The sequence below is a fragment of the Enhydra lutris genome, unplaced genomic scaffold (assembly GCF_002288905.1).
Source record: "Enhydra lutris kenyoni isolate GAN:26980312 unplaced genomic scaffold, ASM228890v2 scaffoldscaffold290, whole genome shotgun sequence".
Lineage (NCBI taxonomy): Eukaryota > Metazoa > Chordata > Mammalia > Carnivora > Mustelidae > Enhydra > Enhydra lutris.
The window spans coordinates 5,620-32,665 of record NW_019154374.1 but is presented as its reverse complement, the minus strand read 5'-3'; the positions used below and the strand labels follow the sequence as shown (position 1 = coordinate 32,665).

Sequence of the window (27,046 nt, the reverse complement as noted above, 5' to 3'; positions counted from 1 at the left end):
ATAGCAGTATCATGGAGTACATGAGCTACAACACTAACAATACCTCTATGTCAGAAAGCTTGGTAATACACATACAGTAATATCATCCTATTCACAAAGAGGAGAAAATCATAGCATAGACTGGGGAAAAATAATCACATATCCCTTAAACCTTCAGAGCACTGGGAAAATGGTGTCCTAGGTATATTGTTTTACTCCAGTACCAAACAGGTGATGGATTCCATCAGCTCCTATAACCCGCAATGAAATAGATGAACACTAGACGTAGCATAACACATCATTCATGACATACCCATATCCGTATGTTAAAAAACAGTGTTTTACTGGGGCACCTGGGTGCCTTAGTGGGTTAAAGCCTCTGCCTTCGGCTCAGGTCATGATCCCAGGGTCTTGGGATCCAGCCCCCCATTGAGCTCTCTGCTCCACTGGGAGCCTGTTTCCTCCTCTCTCATTCTGCCTGGCTCTCTGCCTACTTGTGATCTCTTTCTGTCAACAAAATAAAAAAAATATTTTAAAGAAAAAACACCACTGTTTTATTAATGAAAATACATTAAATCATACATACACTGAGTAATGCATATAAAATCCACTCTCTTGTCTCCATTTGAAATACAGAACACACATGTGCAAAAGCATTCAAGTGTTGTCAGAAGGATGTGCGAGTACCTATTTCCAGAAATTTCAGGATTGAGGTACATTGCTCAGAAATGTGTATGTTCAATGGTATGGCATTGTAGGGAAGAGTTAGCTACCCTCCTGCAGTCATCTGTCAGGATTTCATCATTTAACCACATCAAGTCATACTCTCTAATGATTGCACTTAGGAAGATATATTCAGAGTTCACTGCATGGCTACCTCTTTTTTCTTAAAGAACAATAAGGAAAACTTCCAATACATGCAGAAGTGTGTGCTCCGAACACCTATCCCATGGAATCTTACATCAGTGTTATAACCATAAGCACCATCTCCACTGAGATGTACTTCTTATGTTGTATATCATACGGTGCTCTTCCATGGAAAATTAGGTACACATGAGTCCACTTAATGGAGCAGGACATCTAATATCTTTGACATAGCAACAATCAGCCCCGTGTTCTTACACACCCATGAGGAACAGAGGAATTTTCTGGAGTGATTTCAGAGGAAACACATTAATATAGGGTTAAAATAGGGTTAATGTAAAAATTAAAAAATACTGAAATCCTTATATATATGAAAAAGTCCATCCCCTAAATCTGTTCAACAGACTACCATATACATTTTCTAAGTGTTAAAGTCTGACTTCTCCTTATAATCACTATTTTCATGCAGGGTAATGTCTGAGTAGGGTGAATAATGTATTCCATTGGCTTGATTTCTGTAACATTCATTGGCATCTGATGTTCAATTCAATAGTTTTCTAAGCATTGCTAACTTTCAATTGACTTTCCTTAATGCACTCTCTGGTGTGTGCTCTAATGTATACTAAAATGAAGGCCTCTCCACATTCACGATGTTTCAAGGGTTTGAATCTAGTATGCATTTTGACATACTGAGTAAGCACTGAATTCCAGTTGGCCACATTCTTTACATTTCACACTTTCACTCCTATATGAAAACAATGATGTTAATTTAAGAAAGTTGGAGTCCCACTGAGAGGTCAGACACATTCTTAGTTATTTGTACACTTACTCTCCTATTTAAAATGTCTCATATGCAGTGAGGAGAGCAGTCCTTAGGCACTCTCTCACATTCATTATATCCGTAATTTTCTCTGCAGGGTGAATTCTGTGATGTGCAGTAAGGGTTGTGTGCCTGCTAGTGGTTTGGCCACCTTATTCATCTGGTGTCTTTCCAGTATGAATTTTCTATTTAGAAGGCTTGCATGCTGGACAAAGGCCTTGCCACACAGGTTGTATTTGTGAGGTTACTGTCTAATATGAATTCTCTCATAGGCATGAATTGACGAGCACTCTTTAACCAATTTTTCTCATACTCTTTTTTTCTTTTCCTTCTTCAAGATTTTATTTATTTATTTGACAGAGAGATGGAGAGAGAGCACAAGTAGAGAGGAGGGTCAGGCAGGGGGAGAGGCAGAAGCAGGCTGCCTGCTGAGCAGGGAGCCTGATACAGAGCTCAATCCTGGGACCCTGGGATCATGACCTGAGCCGCAAAACCACCTGAGCCACCCAGGTGCCCCATTCAAACATCTTATACACTGGTAAGCCATCTATCCCATATGAATATTATGATGTTTAGTGAGGACCAAGTGCCTGTAAAGGCCTAACAACATTTTTGATGTTGGTAAGCTTTCTCTCTAGTATGAATTCTGTGATGTCGAGTAAGGTTTGAGCTGTGTATAAAGGCCTTGCTACATTCTTGACATTGGTAAGGTTTCTCTCCAGTATGAATTCTGTAATGTTTAGCAAGGACTGAGCTGTGGTTAAAAGGCCTTGCCACATTCCTGACATTGGTAAGGTTTCTCTCCAGTATGAGTTCTGTGATGTTGAGTAAGGGATGACCTGTCACAAAAGGCCTTGCCACATTCTTGACATTGGTAAGGTTTCTCTCCAGTATGAGTTCTGTAATGTTTAACAAGGACTGAGCTGTGGCTAAAGGCCTTGCCACATTCCTGACATTGGTAAGGTTTCTCTCCAGTATGAGTTCTGTGATGTTCATTAAGGGCTGACCGGTCAAAAAAGGCCTTGCCACATTCTTGACATTGGTAAGGTTTCTCTCCACTATGAGTTTTGTGGTGCCGAGAACGATTTGACCTCCAGGTAAAGGCCTTGCCACATTCGTGACATTGGTAAGGTTTCTCTCCAGTATGAGTTCTGTGATGTTGAGTAAGGGTTGACCTGTCACAAAAGGCTTTTCCACATTCTTGACATTGGTAAAGTTTCTCTCCACTATGAATTCTGCGATGTTGAAGAAGGGCTGGGCGCTTGTTAAAGCTCTTGCCACATTCATGACATTGGTAAGGTTTCTCTCTATTATGAATTCTGCGATGTCTATTAAGACCTGAGTGATTGTTAAAAGCCTTGCCACATTCTTGACATTTGTAGGGTTTCTCTCCAGAATAGATCTGCGAATGTCCATTTTTTGACGAACAGTCCTTAAAGGTTTGACCACCTTCTTCACATTTGTATACTTTTTCTCCAGTATGCATTCGCTGATGTTGAGATAGTGTTGAGTGGCAGTCAAAGGATTTACCACATTCCTTAAAGATGTAAGTTTCCTTTCCCCAAGGGATTATCTCATTGATGTTCAGGCTTGATGACTGACTAAACATGGTCCCTGGTTTATTAGAACTGAATGCATTTTTTCCCTTGTGAATTCTCTGATGATCACCAACACTGGAGGACTGGTTATGAGCTTTCCCACATTCATTATCTTTATGAGGACTGTCTACCAAATGGTGACCATTATGTATACTGAGGTTAGAGCTTGGATGAAATCCTTCCCCACATTTATCATATTCATAATGGTTCTCTGCATACCGAGCCTTGACACATTGGTAAACACTGGAGTCCTGGTTCAGTGTTTTCTGAGATTCAGTGCATTGAGTAATTCTGTCTCCAGTGAAAAGCCTCTGGTCATTCTGGAGGGTCGACTCCTCAGTGAAGCGCCTCTCAAATGGATCCCACTGAGCACTTTGTTCTTCATTTCTAAATCTCTGACTTAAGGTCAGGCCAGTCCTATTTTCCAAATGGCTCACATCATTATTTTCAGCATGGACTAGGCTACCTTCCAGATCTGCCAAATGGTCTGTCCACGAATAGCTATGATTGAATATTTGATTGGAGCTTGTGCTGACAGAAACACACTGCTCTGCAGAAACAGTTGACTTAAAAAGCAAGGTTTTCCACAGCGCTTTATTTCCTTCACCATTTGGGGCAGTGAGATTCTCATTAAGGGCAATTGCCTTGGTTTGGGTGTATCGTCCAGGATTTCTCTGATCCCCTTCACTCTCCCCATCATTGTCCCAGTTTGTGCGTAAGTATAAAATCTCAACAGCACTATGTTTGTATCTGGGATTTGATCCATTCTGGAAAAAACCTTCTATGCTCCGCTTTAGCAGGAAACTCTGGGTGTCATGTGAAGATACAGCTGAAAGATACCAAATAAAAGTAAAACCATTGCACTTACTACATTCAGAAGAATATACTGAAGACTTCTAATGCAGAAACATCAAGTGAAACAGACAATGTCAGAAAGATGGCTGACAAGGAGTCATGAGGACCTCATTTCTCCATAGATACATAACATGGCACACAACGTATTGACCATATATCCTAATAGATAATTCTGTGATATGGTCACAGTGTAGCAGAAATCACTCTCATGTATCTCTAACATGTACAATATGTTTTTTTTTCCTGTACAATAAACTCATCTGTCCTCGACCCAAGATCAAGATGCTATCACTACACTACCAAGCCTTCTTATATGCAAATATGAGTGGAATGACCATTATAACTAAAACATCAATCAAGGAAACGCTCACACAGATCACAAGGTCACCATATGACTTCAAGGAAGAGTGACAATACTGTATAAGGCACATGTATGATTTGGCTCAGATATCCACCACAGTACAGATACATTTTCCTTCATGATCTTTTGCTGCTCACCTGGCACTGCTGTACAGTCACATGCAGGGTAAACCCCAAAGTCAATGTACCTGGAAGGTCTGACTTTAAGATCTTCCAACCATTGGCCATAGGGCCAGCTTCAAAGGTCTGGAAGATACCCAAGATGCACACTGTAGCACCAAAGACACATTCCTGGCTACTCTGTGAACCTAACAAAGTAGCATTCATCCAAAGTCATGGTAGAAATCTTTCACCCAAAAGCTGTCAGTGTGGGTGGGAGTCCATTACACACAATGTCCACTGATTGCCTATTCTCCTGTGTAGATGAACCTACCTGGCTAAGGAGAACTGTCAGCACCTGTGACTGACTTGGGTGTCCAGCCAATGCTTTGAACTAGAACATTCTCTGTTCTCTGTCTGGGTAGCTATGCACGTTCTAAGTCACTTCCCATGGCTGATGCTAGCCTCCATTCCTGCGCCATTAGAAGCCTGAACAGAGACCCTAGACAACCTCAGAGCTTTTCTTACAGGCTTCTGGGGAGAAAACCAAGCCATCAGCACTGACCAAGCACTGAGCTGAGATCACCCCAGACACACCTTAGTTCACGTTCCTGAATGAAAGCAATCCAAATTTAGGTGAATGGGGACAAGGGTTCTGGGGTGGCTCAGTTGGTCAAACGGCCACTCTTTGTTACAGCTCAGTTCATGATGTCAGGGTCCTGTGTTCGATCACGTCATCAGCTCTCCCCTCAGCAGCGAATCGGCTTCAGGATTCTCTCTCTCTGTGTCTTCACTCTACTCACTAGTGTGCTCTAAAGTAAATGATTCTTTAAAAACAAACAAACAAACTGGGGCTCCTGGGTGCTTAGTGGGTTAAACTTCCAACTCTTCATTTCAGATCAGGTCATGATCTCAGTCTCAGGGTCCTGAGATTGAGCCCTGTGTCAGGCTTCAAACTCACTAGGGAGTCACTTTGAGATTCCCTCTCCCTCTGCCCTGCCCCTGCCTCTCACCTGAGCTTTCTGTAAAATAAATGAATAGATCTTTTCTTTATTTTAAACTGATCTGGAACTTATGTAAATACTTTTTTAAGTTAAGAAATGCATGAAGACATTAATATATGTTATAGATTATATAGTATTGAATATAGCATTCTCACGATAAATCTGTATTTGACTATTTTTATTGGAAGATCATAAACAATTGCAGGCTTAAGCAGCTCTTCACCAGGATGCCAGTGCAGGCAGTGGAAAATCCGCATGCACTAACTTGAAGGACACTCTCAATTTTAGGGCTTCCTTGAAACAGCTAGATAGTTTCAGGGCAAAGTGTCACTGCCTTTGTGCCAGACACTGCGAAAGAATTCAAAGAAGAGACATTCAAAAACATCTTCCACATCCACCTCTGCTACAGTTATGTGTTTCAGCATAGACTGGCCCCTGTGATAGTTCTGGTCAATGGCGTAGAAAGAGTGCTGCCTTGGGGAGGAAGGCTTTCCCTGAATGAGAACAGAAATGGTTCAAATCAAATTCCCTATGTCCTATGAGATTTACACTGTCTCCTTTGCTGCAAGAAACATGGATTGCTCTCTGGTGCTGGGCAGTTATCCTGGGGCCAACAAAATTCAAGTATAAGCACATGGCTGGGGGTGGACAATCCCAGAAAGACGACATGTAAAAATCAGGTTATACTTGAGGTTGTCTGGGCTATTTCAGAAGACCTGAGCATCTACCAACTCACTAGATATATAAATATCCAAATATCCACCTTCTTTTCTGCATGTACACAACAGGCTTTCATGATATTGCTGACCACAGCAGAACAGGTACTGAAAAATGTATTATCCTTCAACTGATCCCATGTTCAATATGAGCATACCATGCTACCCAACTTGAATGTTATCTGTCTCTATAACTCATACAAGTCCTCTTTTCAGTCAGGTCAAGAGGGGTGTAGGGATAGCGTGGGCTCTGAAACAACATAGGGACAGCTACCCCAAATGTTGGGAAGGCTGTCTGAAGCAGAAATTGTCACTGCTGGTAATTGGTGACTGACTTCTCAATGAATCAGTGCCTTGCACATGGATCAGAGCACAGGATAGATTCACCCCAGGACTGAGTGGAAGTGAGGGAGGGCACTGCCAACCACAGGTCATCATGCTTGCAAGGTCACCCATCTACCCTGGATCAGACCTATGTTGGGTTATATTCCTGGGATACCAATGCTTTGTGGAACTGCAATACACACCTGGCTGGTTCTCACTCTTAGTGTCCAGTAGCCTTCTTCGTCTTCAACATCTACTCTGTCATGTGACATCTTTTAAGCTATGCCCACCATGTTTAAATCAACTAATACCCCCTCTCCACACACTCCATGCATCTGGGCCTCAAAGAGTACAATTATCTCTGTCATCCAATAGCAACTGGTCCTCAGGACCAGCAGGGAATACATTACATCATGAAAAAAGCTTCACATGTCCCAGACAGCCACATTTCCCAGGAATGCTTCTCTGTCTCATTATGAATAGCTTCCTAAGGCCTTGCAGTGACCAAAGGGACCTCTCTACCACATCTTTGTTCACATTTCAAGAGTTTACCATATTTCATTTCCATAGCACTTACCTTCCTCTCAAACTGTCACAACATCATGTTTTATCTGTCCTCACAACTTCCAGTGCCAAATGCCTAAACTAATCCTGTTGCCCAGTGATGGATTTTTGCTTCTCTTCCCAGTGCAGTGGTGACAACATTGTATTTAATACCCACATAAGCCTCACATGATCCTGTTATCAACCATTTACAATGGCACTAGAAAACTCCAAGCTACTCCTAAGGGTAGGCAAGGGCCTGCCTGGCTTAGGTGGGAGGGGGAGTACAGTGACAACAAGGTTTCCAGAACACAGGAGGGAAAGTCAGCTGTGATGCCTCCATCACCAAAATAGAGATGAAACACAAGAACTGGACAGGATTTGGGAAGAAAGGAAGTACAATTTTTCTTTCTAGATTCAGAGTCAGTAGTGTAGCCTTGGACAGGGGTCCTCTCCCCAGATGAAGAATTCAGGTCAATGTTTCAGCCTATATCTGTTTCAGCTCTTCCACTGGGCTGCCTCATCACTCCTTACAGAACACTGTGTTCTGTTTAAGTTAGAACAACCAGTCAGCACCCAGCCCTGTTCCATCTTTGTTTCCTTAAAATAAATGTAAAAAAAAAGAAAAAGAAAAAAAGAAAAGAAAAACAAAAACAAATACCATGATTCATGAAGTCTCCATGTTTTTACCTAATAAGTGCTGACACTGAAGTGACCAACATGGATGACATCACTTCCTAGAAGGGAAAAGAATAACAACTAAGGAACTCTTACTTCTCCAATCACAAAGGAAGGAGTGATGTCTCAATTTAACTAAAGGAATTTATAATGCCCCCTTGAGAATTACTCTCACATTTAAATTAAATGTTGAATACCATGTCATTCCATGGAAACTCTTGTTAAAATCTCTATCAAGATAGGTAAGCAACAGGTCAACACAGGAATAAGGAAAACAGAGTAGATCCTACAGGAGTAAAACCTAGTTATGTAAGAGACGATTCACATGGGGGGATTCTCAAACTAAGATACATGAGATGTAGTAAGCATAATTTCAATACAATCAGAGAAAACTATTTCTATTATGAATCCAGAATCTCTTTACCTGCTAGGAAATCATCGGTTTTCAAACTTGGAAATGACCTGGTTTGAACCAAGATTCCTTTTCCTTCTGAAGATATAGGTACACTCACGTATGTATGTACACGTGCTTCTTCCTACTTAGTTCTGGGACTTCAAAATCTATCTTTAGCTTAATATGACACATTGCATTCTGTGCAGATCAAAACCCTAAAACTCTCCTTGTGCTCTCTATGCTCACAAAACAACAGGAGAAACATACAGTGTAAAATTTGATCGATAGTCCTTGAGAATTGTGTAGCTGTGGCTTATCATTATATTTGTAGTGACTTTGTTCAATTAGAGATCATTAGGTAGAACTCTGGGTATTAGATGGTGAGCCATGGCTCAGGACAAGAAAAAGAAATTAACATTTACAAAAACCATTCATGACAATCCTTATCAAAATCATAGCAATAAAGAAAATCTTATAATTTTGAAATAGAGAAATATACTCAAAACCATTCTGTGAGGTTAGCAGTACCCTGATATCAAAGCAGTATAAACAAAAGATAAAAGACTAGTTTATCTGATGAAACTTCTGCTACTCTGGTTTTCTTTGGAAACCCATCTGCATATACAAAATAGAGTCAAAGGAAAAAAGGAATCACACTGAAAATAATTGTCTCTCTCTAGAGATCCATCTGCCCCTGAATCCTTTCAGGTCTACTAACAAACACAGTTAACCACTGAATAACGTGCTTTTCATCAGTAATGGTCCACTTATACACAGAGAAGTTTGCTTGATATAAATCCAGTGCACTACAGTAAATGTCTTTTCATTATGATTGCCTTCATATTTAATTTCTTCCAATTACTTCCTTATAAAACTATGGTATATACAGCAGACCTCATACAAAGAATGGGACGACTCATGACATGTCGTAATTAACCCATCAAACACCACAGATGAAGAGAGACTTTTGAAACACAATGACAGGGGCACCTGGGTGGCTCAGTGGGTTAAGCCCCTGCCTTTGGCTCAGGTCATGATCTCAGGGTCCTGGGATGGAGCCCCAAATCCAGCTCTCTGCTCACCAGGGAGCCTGCTTCCCCCTACCTGCCTCTTCAACTACTTGTGATCTCTCTCTGTCAAATAAATAAATCTAAAATGAAACACAATGGCAAATCCACTTCATCTTGTGCAAGAGCTCCTATAATATCACTAGTAGGATTCTCAGCAGTCCAAAAAGGAATGGGCCCAGCATAACATACTCAGGTACTCAAAGATTAAAAAATAGCCACCAACAATACTTTACCGAGCAAAATTCTTTTCTAAAGAGGCAGAAACGAAGACATTCCCAAGTAAAAACCCCTCTAAGCTTACCAGTAGATCTGTCCCACAAAAACCATTAAAGGAAGTCTTTCTAGATGACATAAAAGGATTCTACCCAGAAACTGCAACCACATGAGAACACAGAGCTCTCCACTGAACATAAATATGTAGACAATTACACAAACCTGCTGTGTTGTAATGAGATACTAGTCACGTTTATTTCTGCTACAGAGCTTTGTTTTGGAAAAATAAAAATAAAAAAAAATCTATATGACCTACAAGTGTAGGTCATAAAGTATACAACATAAAAGAATTTGTGATGTTGGTAACAAATTCGGGAGGGTGTGCAGGTGTGGAGACAGGAAGAAGAGTTTTCTATATAATTGACACTGAGTTTTTAAAAAGGTTTGTTTCAGGGCACCTGGGTGGTTCAGTCAGTTGAGCCTCTGCCTTCGGTTCAGTTCAGGATCTCAGGGTCCTGGGATCGAGACCCACCCCGGGCTCTCTGCTCAGTGGGGAGCCTGCTTCCCCCCCTTTCCCTGCCTACCTCTCTGCACTTGTGATCTCTGTCAAATAAGTAAATAAAATCTATTAAAAAATAAAAATAAAAAATTCGTTTTACAGCTAAGTTGTTTTAACGAATCCCTAAGGTAACCACAATGAAAATACTCATAGAAGATGCATAACTCAATGACAAAGGTACCAAGACATATCATGGGTATTAATCCTACAATCAATTAGATAAAGTATATCTTTTGTATTTCATACCAAAATATGATACAGAAGTATAAAATATTTGAAAATTACTCTGAATTCAAAAAAGTCTTTCTCTCATGCAGAGAATAAAAATTCACCCACAAATACATGAAGAAATTAATTCTATGTGGATGACAACTCACCTAGACATGGTACAACATTCACTGACCACTCACCAAGGAGACAAAAAGTAAGGGTGACATAGTATATATGTGCGACATACAAACTAAAGACAAAAACACACATAATTTACCAACAAAAAGGATAAATCTCATTCTTTTTTGTTATACTCACATGGTCTTGAAATGTACGGAGCTGAAAATTCTCTTCCTGTAACAACCTGCACACATAACACCCAACCCACATCTAGCTAATGTCGTGGAATGAGCCAGACAAGGAAGCACATTCTTAGGAAATTACCAAACCAGAATAAGAGAAAACTCAACCCACGAAATTCTAAATAAAACACTGATGTATGACAGAAAAGGAAAACTTCTATATTACCATAATTTTGAACTGTGTCCATGTACCCATGAAAAACAAGCAACTGATTGGCATGTCTTCATGGACTATAATATCGTAAAGTATTCTCATTAAAATCAATCATAAACAGCTGTAAATGAAAACTTTATGAACACTTAAAAAGCTTGAAAGACATATATTATGGTATTAATATATTCATTCTCCTCCACAGAATGTAACCCTATAGTCCATTTGGTTAAGACAGAGGAAACAAACAACATCTTCATTTCTGAATAAATAAACATCATAGATGTTGAAAATATGTGGAGAGACTCTGTATATGAAATTAATATTTGGGATTAAATTCTGATACATTCTGAGGAAAGTAGAAGAAAAAGCTCATGATTAATTTCCCATGAAGCAACACTGCATTACTGAACACAAGGATTTCCTTCCTCCTTCAGACTTGGACCTCCCCTCTGTCATCTGCTTCATTTGTTCCTACCTACCTGAATGGAAGCCTCTGGTCTCCTTTCTCTTCACATCCCAGAGGTGCTTCTCTTGCTCCAAAAACATGATCAGGTCTGGCTTTGGCAGGAGACCTGTTTATGAGGAAAAAGGAAAATGACTCTTGCTGCCAATTCTAACTTCCCATCAGTCTTGTGTTCAGGAGAGAAGAGACGATATTGTACAATCCTAGAAAATGGTTTCCCAAAAGCTGTTCCCCAACAGTCCCTTTAGAAAACACAGGAGGCGGGGCACCTGGGTGGCTCAGGGTGATAAGCCTCATCCTTTGGCTTAGGTCATGATCTCAGGGTCCTGGGATCAAGCCACACATCAGGCTCTCTGCTTGGTGGGGAGCCTAATTCCCCCCTCTCTCTCTGCCTGCTTCTCTGCCTACCTGTCATCCTTCTCTGTCAAATAAGTAAATAATGTCTTCAAAAAAAAAAAAAAAGAATACACAAGAGAAATTTCCATTGTTCACATCCTGACCTACACTTCCAAGTAGTAGACATGATAATAAGAAGGGGAAATTTCAGTTTAAGATGTGAGCAGCACCATTTATGTCACTAAAGGTTGAGAACTGCCACTCATTTACACAAGCAATGATGTTTGCTTGAGGAAGGAGAAGCTAAGGCTGAGAAGGAAACACCATGAAGATTTTTCTCTCCATCTACAAAGCACTACTTATTTCCCTTTCTGCCTGGATCTGAATTCTAGTCATTCCAAGAGAAATATCCAAAAAGACAGTCTTCACAGGAAGGAATAAAACCCTGAGTGGGCTTTGGGAAATGTGGAAGGAATCTTCCTCACCCAAGAAGAGGAGGTGTCCGTAGCTCTCTAACATCACATCCCTGTACAGTTGCCGCTGAGTGTGGGTCAGGAGTCCCCACTCTTCCTCAGAGAATTCTATGGCCACATCCCTGAAGGTCAGCAGTCCCTGTAATAAATACCACAGTCACCAAGTGGCCATTGACACAGTTCACGATGTATCCTAAGATGAAAGTTGGAGTTAATGTCACCAGCTAGAACCAGATCCGACCTTTCCTTCTCCCTGAGATGGGTGTGCAGTTAAAGAAAAACCTATGGGGCAGAGGGCTGCCCGGTTGAGAACTTTCACTCCCAGAAGTCAACTCTATCCACTACACAGAGGTGACAGCCCTCCTTGTCCAGTGCAAAGTGTTGGGATGTGGGAGAGGAGCCAATGGTCAAGCTATTCTAGACATGTTTTGATGTGAAATACTGGGCTTCTGGAGTGAATGATGAAGAAAGAATTGTTGAGATAGCCATGGTACAAACACTGTGGTCCTAACGGAAGTGGAGAGGACTGTAAGCAGGACTGGTTCTATGCTTTCAGGTGGGGAGCAGGTGAGGGATAGCAGGAGGCTCTAAGGAATTTGGAAGCAAGTTTCCAGGACCCTCAGGGCCTCCCAGCTGGTGTTTTGATGAGGCCACTCACTAGGCCTTGCCACATTCCTGACATTGGTAAGGTTTCTCTCCAGTATGAGTTCTGTGATGTTGAGTAAGGGATGACCTGTCACAAAAGGCCTTGCCACATTCTTGACATTGGTAAGGTTTCTCTCCAGTATGAGTTCTGTAATGTTTAACAAGGACTGAGCTGTGGCTAAAGGCCTTGCCACATTCCTGACATTGGTAAGGTTTCTCTCCAGTATGAGTTCTGTGATGTTCATTAAGGGCTGACCGGTCAAAAAAGGCCTTGCCACATTCTTGACATTGGTAAGGTTTCTCTCCACTATGAGTTTTGTGGTGCCGAGAACGATTTGACCTCCAGGTAAAGGCCTTGCCACATTCGTGACATTGGTAAGGTTTCTCTCCAGTATGAGTTCTGTGATGTTGAGTAAGGGTTGACCTGTCACAAAAGGCTTTTCCACATTCTTGACATTGGTAAAGTTTCTCTCCACTATGAATTCTGCGATGTTGAAGAAGGGCTGGGCGCTTGTTAAAGCTCTTGCCACATTCATGACATTGGTAAGGTTTCTCTCTATTATGAATTCTGCGATGTCTATTAAGACCTGAGTGATTGTTAAAAGCCTTGCCACATTCTTGACATTTGTAGGGTTTCTCTCCAGAATAGATCTGCGAATGTCCATTTTTTGACGAACAGTCCTTAAAGGTTTGACCACCTTCTTCACATTTGTATACTTTTTCTCCAGTATGCATTCGCTGATGTTGAGATAGTGTTGAGTGGCAGTCAAAGGATTTACCACATTCCTTAAAGATGTAAGTTTCCTTTCCCCAAGGGATTATCTCATTGATGTTCAGGCTTGATGACTGACTAAACATGGTCCCTGGTTTATTAGAACTGAATGCATTTTTTCCCTTGTGAATTCTCTGATGATCACCAACACTGGAGGACTGGTTATGAGCTTTCCCACATTCATTATCTTTATGAGGACTGTCTACCAAATGGTGACCATTATGTATACTGAGGTTAGAGCTTGGATGAAATCCTTCCCCACATTTATCATATTCATAATGGTTCTCTGCATACCGAGCCTTGACACATTGGTAAACACTGGAGTCCTGGTTCAGTGTTTTCTGAGATTCAGTGCATTGAGTAATTCTGTCTCCAGTGAAAAGCCTCTGGTCATTCTGGAGGGTCGACTCCTCAGTGAAGCGCCTCTCAAATGGATCCCACTGAGCACTTTGTTCTTCATTTCTAAATCTCTGACTTAAGGTCAGGCCAGTCCTATTTTCCAAATGGCTCACATCATTATTTTCAGCATGGACTAGGCTACCTTCCAGATCTGCCAAATGGTCTGTCCACGAATAGCTATGATTGAATATTTGATTGGAGCTTGTGCTGACAGAAACACACTGCTCTGCAGAAACAGTTGACTTAAAAAGCAAGGTTTTCCACAGCGCTTTATTTCCTTCACCATTTGGGGCAGTGAGATTCTCATTAAGGGCAATTGCCTTGGTTTGGGTGTATCGTCCAGGATTTCTCTGATCCCCTTCACTCTCCCCATCATTGTCCCAGTTTGTGCGTAAGTATAAAATCTCAACAGCACTATGTTTGTATCTGGGATTTGATCCATTCTGGAAAAAACCTTCTATGCTCCGCTTTAGCAGGAAACTCTGGGTGTCATGTGAAGATACAGCTGAAAGATACCAAATAAAAGTAAAACCATTGCACTTACTACATTCAGAAGAATATACTGAAGACTTCTAATGCAGAAACATCAAGTGAAACAGACAATGTCAGAAAGATGGCTGACAAGGAGTCATGAGGACCTCATTTCTCCATAGATACATAACATGGCACACAACGTATTGACCATATATCCTAATAGATAATTCTGTGATATGGTCACAGTGTAGCAGAAATCACTCTCATGTATCTCTAACATGTACAATATGTTTTTTTTTTCCTGTACAATAAACTCATCTGTCCTCGACCCAAGATCAAGATGCTATCACTACACTACCAAGCCTTCTTATATGCAAATATGAGTGGAATGACCATTATAACTAAAACATCAATCAAGGAAACGCTCACACAGATCACAAGGTCACCATATGACTTCAAGGAAGAGTGACAATACTGTATAAGGCACATGTATGATTTGGCTCAGATATCCACCACAGTACAGATACATTTTCCTTCATGATCTTTTGCTGCTCACCTGGCACTGCTGTACAGTCACATGCAGGGTAAACCCCAAAGTCAATGTACCTGGAAGGTCTGACTTTAAGATCTTCCAACCATTGGCCATAGGGCCAGCTTCAAAGGTCTGGAAGATACCCAAGATGCACACTGTAGCACCAAAGACACATTCCTGGCTACTCTGTGAACCTAACAAAGTAGCATTCATCCAAAGTCATGGTAGAAATCTTTCACCCAAAAGCTGTCAGTGTGGGTGGGAGTCCATTACACACAATGTCCACTGATTGCCTATTCTCCTGTGTAGATGAACCTACCTGGCTAAGGAGAACTGTCAGCACCTGTGACTGACTTGGGTGTCCAGCCAATGCTTTGAACTAGAACATTCTCTGTTCTCTGTCTGGGTAGCTATGCACGTTCTAAGTCACTTCCCATGGCTGATGCTAGCCTCCATTCCTGCGCCATTAGAAGCCTGAACAGAGACCCTAGACAACCTCAGAGCTTTTCTTACAGGCTTCTGGGGAGAAAACCAAGCCATCAGCACTGACCAAGCACTGAGCTGAGATCACCCCAGACACACCTTAGTTCACGTTCCTGAATGAAAGCAATCCAAATTTAGGTGAATGGGGACAAGGGTTCTGGGGTGGCTCAGTTGGTCAAACGGCCACTCTTTGTTACAGCTCAGTTCATGATGTCAGGGTCCTGTGTTCGATCACGTCATCAGCTCTCCCCTCAGCAGCGAATCGGCTTCAGGATTCTCTCTCTCTGTGTCTTCACTCTACTCACTAGTGTGCTCTAAAGTAAATGATTCTTTAAAAACAAACAAACAAACTGGGGCTCCTGGGTGCTTAGTGGGTTAAACTTCCAACTCTTCATTTCAGATCAGGTCATGATCTCAGTCTCAGGGTCCTGAGATTGAGCCCTGTGTCAGGCTTCAAACTCACTAGGGAGTCACTTTGAGATTCCCTCTCCCTCTGCCCTGCCCCTGCCTCTCACCTGAGCTTTCTGTAAAATAAATGAATAGATCTTTTCTTTATTTTAAACTGATCTGGAACTTATGTAAATACTTTTTTAAGTTAAGAAATGCATGAAGACATTAATATATGTTATAGATTATATAGTATTGAATATAGCATTCTCACGATAAATCTGTATTTGACTATTTTTATTGGAAGATCATAAACAATTGCAGGCTTAAGCAGCTCTTCACCAGGATGCCAGTGCAGGCAGTGGAAAATCCGCATGCACTAACTTGAAGGACACTCTCAATTTTAGGGCTTCCTTGAAACAGCTAGATAGTTTCAGGGCAAAGTGTCACTGCCTTTGTGCCAGACACTGCGAAAGAATTCAAAGAAGAGACATTCAAAAACATCTTCCACATCCACCTCTGCTACAGTTATGTGTTTCAGCATAGACTGGCCCCTGTGATAGTTCTGGTCAATGGCGTAGAAAGAGTGCTGCCTTGGGGAGGAAGGCTTTCCCTGAATGAGAACAGAAATGGTTCAAATCAAATTCCCTATGTCCTATGAGATTTACACTGTCTCCTTTGCTGCAAGAAACATGGATTGCTCTCTGGTGCTGGGCAGTTATCCTGGGGCCAACAAAATTCAAGTATAAGCACATGGCTGGGGGTGGACAATCCCAGAAAGACGACATGTAAAAATCAGGTTATACTTGAGGTTGTCTGGGCTATTTCAGAAGACCTGAGCATCTACCAACTCACTAGATATATAAATATCCAAATATCCACCTTCTTTTCTGCATGTACACAACAGGCTTTCATGATATTGCTGACCACAGCAGAACAGGTACTGAAAAATGTATTATCCTTCAACTGATCCCATGTTCAATATGAGCATACCATGCTACCCAACTTGAATGTTATCTGTCTCTATAACTCATACAAGTCCTCTTTTCAGTCAGGTCAAGAGGGGTGTAGGGATAGCGTGGGCTCTGAAACAACATAGGGACAGCTACCCCAAATGTTGGGAAGGCTGTCTGAAGCAGAAATTGTCACTGCTGGTAATTGGTGACTGACTTCTCAATGAATCAGTGCCTTGCACATGGATCAGAGCACAGGATAGATTCACCCCAGGACTGAGTGGAAGTGAGGGAGGGCACTGCCAACCACAGGTCATCATGCTTGCAAGGTCACCCATCTACCCTGGATCAGACCTATGTTGGGTTATATTCCTGGGATACCAATGCTTTGTGGAACTGCAATACACACCTGGCTGGTTCTCACTCTTAGTGTCCAGTAGCCTTCTTCGTCTTCAACATCTACTCTGTCATGTGACATCTTTTAAGCTATGCCCACCATGTTTAAATCAACTAATACCCCCTCTCCACACACTCCATGCATCTGGGCCTCAAAGAGTACAATTATCTCTGTCATCCAATAGCAACTGGTCCTCAGGACCAGCAGGGAATACATTACATCATGAAAAAAGCTTCACATGTCCCAGACAGCCACATTTCCCAGGAATGCTTCTCTGTCTCATTATGAATAGCTTCCTAAGGCCTTGCAGTGACCAAAGGGACCTCTCTACCACATCTTTGTTCACATTTCAAGAGTTTACCATATTTCATTTCCATAGCACTTACCTTCCTCTCAAACTGTCACAACATCATGTTTTATCTGTCCTCACAACTTCCAGTGCCAAATGCCTAAACTAATCCTGTTGCCCAGTGATGGATTTTTGCTTCTCTTCCCAGTGCAGTGGTGACAACATTGTATTTAATACCCACATAAGCCTCACATGATCCTGTTATCAACCATTTACAATGGCACTAGAAAACTCCAAGCTACTCCTAAGGGTAGGCAAGGGCCTGCCTGGCTTAGGTGGGAGGGGGAGTACAGTGACAACAAGGTTTCCAGAACACAGGAGGGAAAGTCAGCTGTGATGCCTCCATCACCAAAATAGAGATGAAACACAAGAACTGGACAGGATTTGGGAAGAAAGGAAGTACAATTTTTCTTTCTAGATTCAGAGTCAGTAGTGTAGCCTTGGACAGGGGTCCTCTCCCCAGATGAAGAATTCAGGTCAATGTTTCAGCCTATATCTGTTTCAGCTCTTCCACTGGGCTGCCTCATCACTCCTTACAGAACACTGTGTTCTGTTTAAGTTAGAACAACCAGTCAGCACCCAGCCCTGTTCCATCTTTGTTTCCTTAAAATAAATGTAAAAAAAAAGAAAAAGAAAAAAAGAAAAGAAAAACAAAAACAAATACCATGATTCATGAAGTCTCCATGTTTTTACCTAATAAGTGCTGACACTGAAGTGACCAACATGGATGACATCACTTCCTAGAAGGGAAAAGAATAACAACTAAGGAACTCTTACTTCTCCAATCACAAAGGAAGGAGTGATGTCTCAATTTAACTAAAGGAATTTATAATGCCCCCTTGAGAATTACTCTCACATTTAAATTAAATGTTGAATACCATGTCATTCCATGGAAACTCTTGTTAAAATCTCTATCAAGATAGGTAAGCAACAGGTCAACACAGGAATAAGGAAAACAGAGTAGATCCTACAGGAGTAAAACCTAGTTATGTAAGAGACGATTCACATGGGGGGATTCTCAAACTAAGATACATGAGATGTAGTAAGCATAATTTCAATACAATCAGAGAAAACTATTTCTATTATGAATCCAGAATCTCTTTACCTGCTAGGAAATCATCGGTTTTCAAACTTGGAAATGACCTGGTTTGAACCAAGATTCCTTTTCCTTCTGAAGATATAGGTACACTCACGTATGTATGTACACGTGCTTCTTCCTACTTAGTTCTGGGACTTCAAAATCTATCTTTAGCTTAATATGACACATTGCATTCTGTGCAGATCAAAACCCTAAAACTCTCCTTGTGCTCTCTATGCTCACAAAACAACAGGAGAAACATACAGTGTAAAATTTGATCGATAGTCCTTGAGAATTGTGTAGCTGTGGCTTATCATTATATTTGTAGTGACTTTGTTCAATTAGAGATCATTAGGTAGAACTCTGGGTATTAGATGGTGAGCCATGGCTCAGGACAAGAAAAAGAAATTAACATTTACAAAAACCATTCATGACAATCCTTATCAAAATCATAGCAATAAAGAAAATCTTATAATTTTGAAATAGAGAAATATACTCAAAACCATTCTGTGAGGTTAGCAGTACCCTGATATCAAAGCAGTATAAACAAAAGATAAAAGACTAGTTTATCTGATGAAACTTCTGCTACTCTGGTTTTCTTTGGAAACCCATCTGCATATACAAAATAGAGTCAAAGGAAAAAAGGAATCACACTGAAAATAATTGTCTCTCTCTAGAGATCCATCTGCCCCTGAATCCTTTCAGGTCTACTAACAAACACAGTTAACCACTGAATAACGTGCTTTTCATCAGTAATGGTCCACTTATACACAGAGAAGTTTGCTTGATATAAATCCAGTGCACTACAGTAAATGTCTTTTCATTATGATTGCCTTCATATTTAATTTCTTCCAATTACTTCCTTATAAAACTATGGTATATACAGCAGACCTCATACAAAGAATGGGACGACTCATGACATGTCGTAATTAACCCATCAAACACCACAGATGAAGAGAGACTTTTGAAACACAATGACAGGGGCACCTGGGTGGCTCAGTGGGTTAAGCCCCTGCCTTTGGCTCAGGTCATGATCTCAGGGTCCTGGGATGGAGCCCCAAATCCAGCTCTCTGCTCACCAGGGAGCCTGCTTCCCCCTACCTGCCTCTTCAACTACTTGTGATCTCTCTCTGTCAAATAAATAAATCTAAAATGAAACACAATGGCAAATCCACTTCATCTTGTGCAAGAGCTCCTATAATATCACTAGTAGGATTCTCAGCAGTCCAAAAAGGAATGGGCCCAGCATAACATACTCAGGTACTCAAAGATTAAAAAATAGCCACCAACAATACTTTACCGAGCAAAATTCTTTTCTAAAGAGGCAGAAACGAAGACATTCCCAAGTAAAAACCCCTCTAAGCTTACCAGTAGATCTGTCCCACAAAAACCATTAAAGGAAGTCTTTCTAGATGACATAAAAGGATTCTACCCAGAAACTGCAACCACATGAGAACACAGAGCTCTCCACTGAACATAAATATGTAGACAATTACACAAACCTGCTGTGTTGTAATGAGATACTAGTCACGTTTATTTCTGCTACAGAGCTTTGTTTTGGAAAAATAAAAATAAAAAAAAATCTATATGACCTACAAGTGTAGGTCATAAAGTATACAACATAAAAGAATTTGTGATGTTGGTAACAAATTCGGGAGGGTGTGCAGGTGTGGAGACAGGAAGAAGAGTTTTCTATATAATTGACACTGAGTTTTTAAAAAGGTTTGTTTCAGGGCACCTGGGTGGTTCAGTCAGTTGAGCCTCTGCCTTCGGTTCAGTTCAGGATCTCAGGGTCCTGGGATCGAGACCCACCCCGGGCTCTCTGCTCAGTGGGGAGCCTGCTTCCCCCCCTTTCCCTGCCTACCTCTCTGCACTTGTGATCTCTGTCAAATAAGTAAATAAAATCTATTAAAAAATAAAAATAAAAAATTCGTTTTACAGCTAAGTTGTTTTAACGAATCCCTAAGGTAACCACAATGAAAATACTCATAGAAGATGCATAACTCAATGACAAAGGTACCAAGACATATCATGGGTATTAATCCTACAATCAATTAGATAAAGTATATCTTTTGTATTTCATACCAAAATATGATACAGAAGTATAAAATATTTGAAAATTACTCTGAATTCAAAAAAGTCTTTCTCTCATGCAGAGAATAAAAATTCACCCACAAATACATGAAGAAATTAATTCTATGTGGATGACAACTCACCTAGACATGGTACAACATTCACTGACCACTCACCAAGGAGACAAAAAGTAAGGGTGACATAGTATATATGTGCGACATACAAACTAAAGACAAAAACACACATAATTTACCAACAAAAAGGATAAATCTCATTCTTTTTTGTTATACTCACATGGTCTTGAAATGTACGGAGCTGAAAATTCTCTTCCTGTAACAACCTGCACACATAACACCCAACCCACATCTAGCTAATGTCGTGGAATGAGCCAGACAAGGAAGCACATTCTTAGGAAATTACCAAACCAGAATAAGAGAAAACTCAACCCACGAAATTCTAAATAAAACACTGATGTATGACAGAAAAGGAAAACTTCTATATTACCATAATTTTGAACTGTGTCCATGTACCCATGAAAAACAAGCAACTGATTGGCATGTCTTCATGGACTATAATATCGTAAAGTATTCTCATTAAAATCAATCATAAACAGCTGTAAATGAAAACTTTATGAACACTTAAAAAGCTTGAAAGACATATATTATGGTATTAATATATTCATTCTCCTCCACAGAATGTAACCCTATAGTCCATTTGGTTAAGACAGAGGAAACAAACAACATCTTCATTTCTGAATAAATAAACATCATAGATGTTGAAAATATGTGGAGAGACTCTGTATATGAAATTAATATTTGGGATTAAATTCTGATACATTCTGAGGAAAGTAGAAGAAAAAGCTCATGATTAATTTCCCATGAAGCAACACTGCATTACTGAACACAAGGATTTCCTTCCTCCTTCAGACTTGGACCTCCCCTCTGTCATCTGCTTCATTTGTTCCTACCTACCTGAATGGAAGCCTCTGGTCTCCTTTCTCTTCACATCCCAGAGGTGCTTCTCTTGCTCCAAAAACATGATCAGGTCTGGCTTTGGCAGGAGACCTGTTTATGAGGAAAAAGGAAAATGACTCTTGCTGCCAATTCTAACTTCCCATCAGTCTTGTGTTCAGGAGAGAAGAGACGATATTGTACAATCCTAGAAAATGGTTTCCCAAAAGCTGTTCCCCAACAGTCCCTTTAGAAAACACAGGAGGCGGGGCACCTGGGTGGCTCAGGGTGATAAGCCTCATCCTTTGGCTTAGGTCATGATCTCAGGGTCCTGGGATCAAGCCACACATCAGGCTCTCTGCTTGGTGGGGAGCCTAATTCCCCCCTCTCTCTCTGCCTGCTTCTCTGCCTACCTGTCATCCTTCTCTGTCAAATAAGTAAATAATGTCTTCAAAAAAAAAAAAAAAGAATACACAAGAGAAATTTCCATTGTTCACATCCTGACCTACACTTCCAAGTAGTAGACATGATAATAAGAAGGGGAAATTTCAGTTTAAGATGTGAGCAGCACCATTTATGTCACTAAAGGTTGAGAACTGCCACTCATTTACACAAGCAATGATGTTTGCTTGAGGAAGGAGAAGCTAAGGCTGAGAAGGAAACACCATGAAGATTTTTCTCTCCATCTACAAAGCACTACTTATTTCCCTTTCTGCCTGGATCTGAATTCTAGTCATTCCAAGAGAAATATCCAAAAAGACAGTCTTCACAGGAAGGAATAAAACCCTGAGTGGGCTTTGGGAAATGTGGAAGGAATCTTCCTCACCCAAGAAGAGGAGGTGTCCGTAGCTCTCTAACATCACATCCCTGTACAGTTGCCGCTGAGTGTGGGTCAGGAGTCCCCACTCTTCCTCAGAGAATTCTATGGCCACATCCCTGAAGGTCAGCAGTCCCTGTAATAAATACCACAGTCACCAAGTGGCCATTGACACAGTTCACGATGTATCCTAAGATGAAAGTTGGAGTTAATGTCACCAGCTAGAACCAGATCCGACCTTTCCTTCTCCCTGAGATGGGTGTGCAGTTAAAGAAAAACCTATGGGGCAGAGGGCTGCCCGGTTGAGAACTTTCACTCCCAGAAGTCAACTCTATCCACTACACAGAGGTGACAGCCCTCCTTGTCCAGTGCAAAGTGTTGGGATGTGGGAGAGGAGCCAATGGTCAAGCTATTCTAGACATGTTTTGATGTGAAATACTGGGCTTCTGGAGTGAATGATGAAGAAAGAATTGTTGAGATAGCCATGGTACAAACACTGTGGTCCTAACGGAAGTGGAGAGGACTGTAAGCAGGACTGGTTCTATGCTTTCAGGTGGGGAGCAGGTGAGGGATAGCAGGAGGCTCTAAGGAATTTGGAAGCAAGTTTCCAGGACCCTCAGGGCCTCCCAGCTGGTGTTTTGATGAGGCCACTCACTGGTTAACACTTTAGTCAGGAGACCCTCCAGATATCTATCAATGGGCCCCAAGCTTGAGGGATGGTGCCTGAGCTACATTTGAGGAATGGAGTTCAAGTTTTCAAAGCAATTTTCATATGTTAAAGAGGAATTACAGGATCCTGGAGGTCTATTGTTAGGCTAAGGCTGCTTTTTGCATCCAACAAAACATTAACCTTGAGGCAGTTGTGAGTTCCCTGAGGAATGTCCTACTCTGCCTTTCTCAGGTATTTATCAACAGACTGGAAGTTGAAGGACAATTAATTTTATCCACACCTCTTCTGATTTTGTTCTCCTCCTCAGAAACTACAAGCAAGGGGGACCCAGATAGTTCAGCTGGTTAAGGGTCTGCCTTCAGCTCAGGTCCTGATCTCAAACTCCTGGGATAGAGCCCTGAGTTGAACTCCCCACTCAGTGGGAATCTGCTTCTCCCTTTTTCCCTTTCATCACTCTCAAGTGCACTCTCAGCTGAGAAAACATTTAAAAGAAGGAAGGAAGGAAGGAAAGTGAAAGAATGAACCTCCAACAAGATAAATACAGAAGAAATAGTTTACACCAGAAATGCGACAGTTCCTGCATATTCCTCAGTATCCTACGTTCCTTACAAATATTAGGAGGGAAAATAGGTACATGATGGGAAAATCTGGCAGACAGCACCAAGTCAATAAAAGAAGTTCCCATCAGCTGAATGGAAACAAATGTTATCAGCGCCTAATGCACATCAAAGAACACATCATCACTGGTGTTTCCATTGGACTGAAAACAGGATTTCAGAATATAAATCTGATTTTGGAAATACAGTAGCTATACCTAAACAACTGAATCACTATACGATCTGTAGAGGCTGCTTTTAGGCAAGGAGGCTTGAACAAAGGAGTGGAGGAAGGGCCCCAGTGACCACTTGGCTGAGTCCAGACAGGCCCAGCAGGGGACCCACCTCAAAACTACCAAGACCCTAAGGAACCAATGGGCTTCTGACAACCAGGGACAGTGAGCAGAAGTGAGCAAGTTCCACAGGTTCCCCAGAACTCCTCACCTTCCTTCTCCTGAAAAGCAACCCCCACACACTGCCCCTTGCAGACAAGCTCTCCTGTGCACCCCCCCTGCCTACTGATCTCTTAGGTCTTCAGGAAATTTCCACCACCTTTGTCCTGCTGCAGGGTAATTCCGGCAGTGCTGCTGGGTGGAATTCCAGCTAATTGTGGACACTCGTCTGGGCCCCAAGCAACTGAGAAAGACACTACACTGAGACAGCACAGCGTCCCTGTGCTAGAAATAGCTAGTTTACTCCTTTCTTTTCTTTGAATTTTTAAGATTTATTTTTATTTTCTTCTTATTTAAAGATTATATTTATAGGGGTGCCTGGGTGGCTCAGTGACTTAAAGCCTCTGCCTTCGGCTCAGGTCATGATCCCAGAGTCCTGGGATCCAGCCCCGCATGGGGCTATCTGCTCGGCAGGGAGCCTTCTTCCTCCACTTTCTCTGCTTGCTTCTCTGCCTACTTGCGACCTCCATCTGTCAAATAAATAAATAAAATTTTATAAAAAAAAAAAAAGATTATATTTATAGGGGCAAGTGGGTGGCTCAGTCAGTGGGCATCAGCCTTCTGCTCAAGCCAAGACACAAGGTCCTGGGAATGCCTCCTACACTGGGGCGGTGGGGGAGTGTCTTTGCTCAGTGGGGAGCCTTCTGCCTCTGCCCATAACACACCCTACTTGTGCTCTCACTCTTTTTCTTACAAATAAAGAATTTTTTTTTTTTTACAAAGACTGTATTTATTTCAAAGAAAGCAACTGAGAGAGCACAAGCAGGCAGAACAGGAGGAGAGGAAGAAGCAGGATCCCTGCCCACCTGGGAGCCCGATGTGGGGCTGGACCCCAAGACCCTGAGATCATGACCTAAGGTGGAGGCAGAGGCTTAATCCACTGAGCCACCCAGTGCCACAAAAAGTAAAATTTTGAAAAAATTATTGTATTTATTTCAGAGAGTGAGAGAGAGACCACAAACAGGCAGAAAATCAGAGGGAGAGGAAGAAGCAGGATCCTTGCCCACCTGGGAGCCTGATGTGGGGCTGAATCTCAGGTCCCCAAGATCACGACCTGAGCTGAAGGCAGAAAGCAGGCTCTTAACCAACTGAACCACCCTCGATCCCCAAGATTGATTTGTATTTTAGAGGAGATGGGGAAGGGCAGGAGAAGGAGAGAATCTTTAAGTGGACTCCCCTCTGGGCACAGAACCAGAAGCGGGGATACCAGTTCAGGACCCTGGGATCCCGACCTGAGCTGCAATCAACAGTCCAACCTTAGTTGGCCGAGCCCCCAGGCACCCTCCTCTAGTGGACTTTAAGTAGAGTATCTCTTTCACGTGCTAAAGATGAAGACACATACATCCCCTTTCTTAGAATGAAAAGTTTCCAAGTTTCCTGGACTCCTACTCATCGAGTTTATGTCTGCATTTCCTTACTCCCCGGCTGCACACAGCTGATCGAGAATCCAGAGGAGCCCGAATGCGAAATGATTTCCCTCCCTGACATCCCAGGACCAGACCTCATCAGCCACAGGAATCTCAGACTCGACACCCTCCCATCTGGATCTGCCACCAATGCAATATTGTCACTCCTCGTGGGACTTTAAGTGAAAGTGACAATGGCTGATGCACTATCGAAGCCAGGTTGGGGACACAGGACAGAAGGCTCTGGGACATAGAGAAGCATAGGTCTAAAGACCTAACTGTGAGTATCACTTCTGACCACATCTTAAAAATAGGTGAACACAGAAGCGAGAAGTACCCAGATTCGAGGCATCCACATCTGCAGCTTCTAAACATGAGGGTCTGCGGATAAACAGAGGACACGGCTCCGCGGGGACACCAGGCTCACCTGAGAACTGGCCATTTCTGCCTTCTACTCCACCTCTAGATTTCGTCCTCACGAGGTATCTGGGGGGGAATCACAGCTGCATCAGGAGAAAATGCCCTGAAATCCAGCAACAGAGCTCCTTCTCCTCACACCGCTCGCCCGAGGGCAGGACTCAGAGATGCAGAAAAGGCCCAACTTCCCAGTCCTTTGTGTCAGAAGCAGATCAGAAACTGTGAGCTCCCGTGAGGACACCCATCCCTGCATTTTCCTCACCTGCTTTGTGGGGAGGGAGGGGTCCCCTGCCACCGCCACTCACAACTTCAGCGTCAGCATCGGAGCTGAGGGCTGCATGGACCCGACCCTCCCAGACTCATGGAGCAGAGACTCTGTCACCTCTTCAGGACCAAAGCCACAAATCCACTCTCAGACAGGCACCAAAAGCCCAAAGCCCTCGGGCTCCCCCCTGGTCTTGCAGAGAATCTCCTGGAGTCCTTAATTAACACAATAGTGTTGTTTTCGGCCAAACCAATGGACAGAATCTGAGGGGGAGGCCAGTAGAGATCCTTTCTGAAACTCCACAGGTGACCCTGCTGGGAAGGAACTGGGGAGGTGACCAGGCCAAACAGGGGAACCAAGGCTGGGGCTGGGAGCAGAGTTCGAGCCCAGCCTTCTCCAAAATCAGAGTTTTGGGAGACTGACACTGTCTCCCTCTTTCTGCTACACAAAGGGAGATACCTGACAGACTGAACTTTCCTGTATAATGCAAATGTCTCTTTCAAAGTAACACAGGATTTCAGAGCTTTTCCTTTATCTGCCTTTGATTCAAAATAACCAGCCAAAAATAATGCTCAGGCCAAGGAGACATATTTTTGGGTAACAAAGAGTCCCCTTCAGTAGGTGTTTCTGTTCATAAGGACCTGCCACACAGTTGTCCACAGTCCGTCTACTTTTTACCCTCCCATCAGCGATATAGGAGAATTCTAATTCTCAGCATTCTCAGGAAAATTGGATGGTATCCTTTTTCTTTATTTTAGCCATTCCAGAACACACTGAGTGGTTTCTCACTGTAAAGTATGAAGTCTTCTTACAACCTTTGTCTTGCTGACTGAAATGAAAACCACTTGGAAAGCATC

The 27,046-nt window shown here is 42.1% G+C and overlaps 1 protein-coding gene and 1 pseudogene across 1 annotated transcript; both read right to left on the bottom strand.

Annotated features, from left to right (window-relative positions):
• Positions 1 to 2,263: 2,263 nt before the first annotated feature.
• LOC111140242 lies at positions 2,264 to 12,563 on the bottom strand (annotated as a pseudogene).
• Positions 12,564 to 12,731: 168 nt separating this feature from the next.
• Positions 12,732 to 25,949, bottom strand: LOC111140241 (zinc finger protein 883-like). Its single transcript, XM_022492562.1, has 4 exons — positions 25,935 to 25,949; positions 22,393 to 22,519; positions 21,588 to 21,680; positions 12,732 to 14,395 (listed from the first exon to the last, which is right to left on the bottom strand). The coding sequence occupies exons 1-4, from the start codon at positions 25,947 to 25,949 to the stop codon at positions 12,732 to 12,734; spliced, it is 1,899 nt and encodes a 632-aa protein (XP_022348270.1).
• Positions 25,950 to 27,046: the final 1,097 nt, after the last annotated feature.

Bases quoted from the DNA above. Each gene is read 5' to 3' on its own strand.
- LOC111140241 (XM_022492562.1), bottom strand. The intron at 21,681-22,392 runs GTGAGGAAGATT...CCTCATAAACAG, and splicing joins CGGACACCTCCTCTTCTTGG to GTCTCCTGCCAAAGCCAGAC. The intron at 14,396-21,587 runs GTAGGTAGGAAC...GGTATCTTTCAG, and splicing joins GACCAGAGGCTTCCATTCAG to CTGTATCTTCACATGACACC.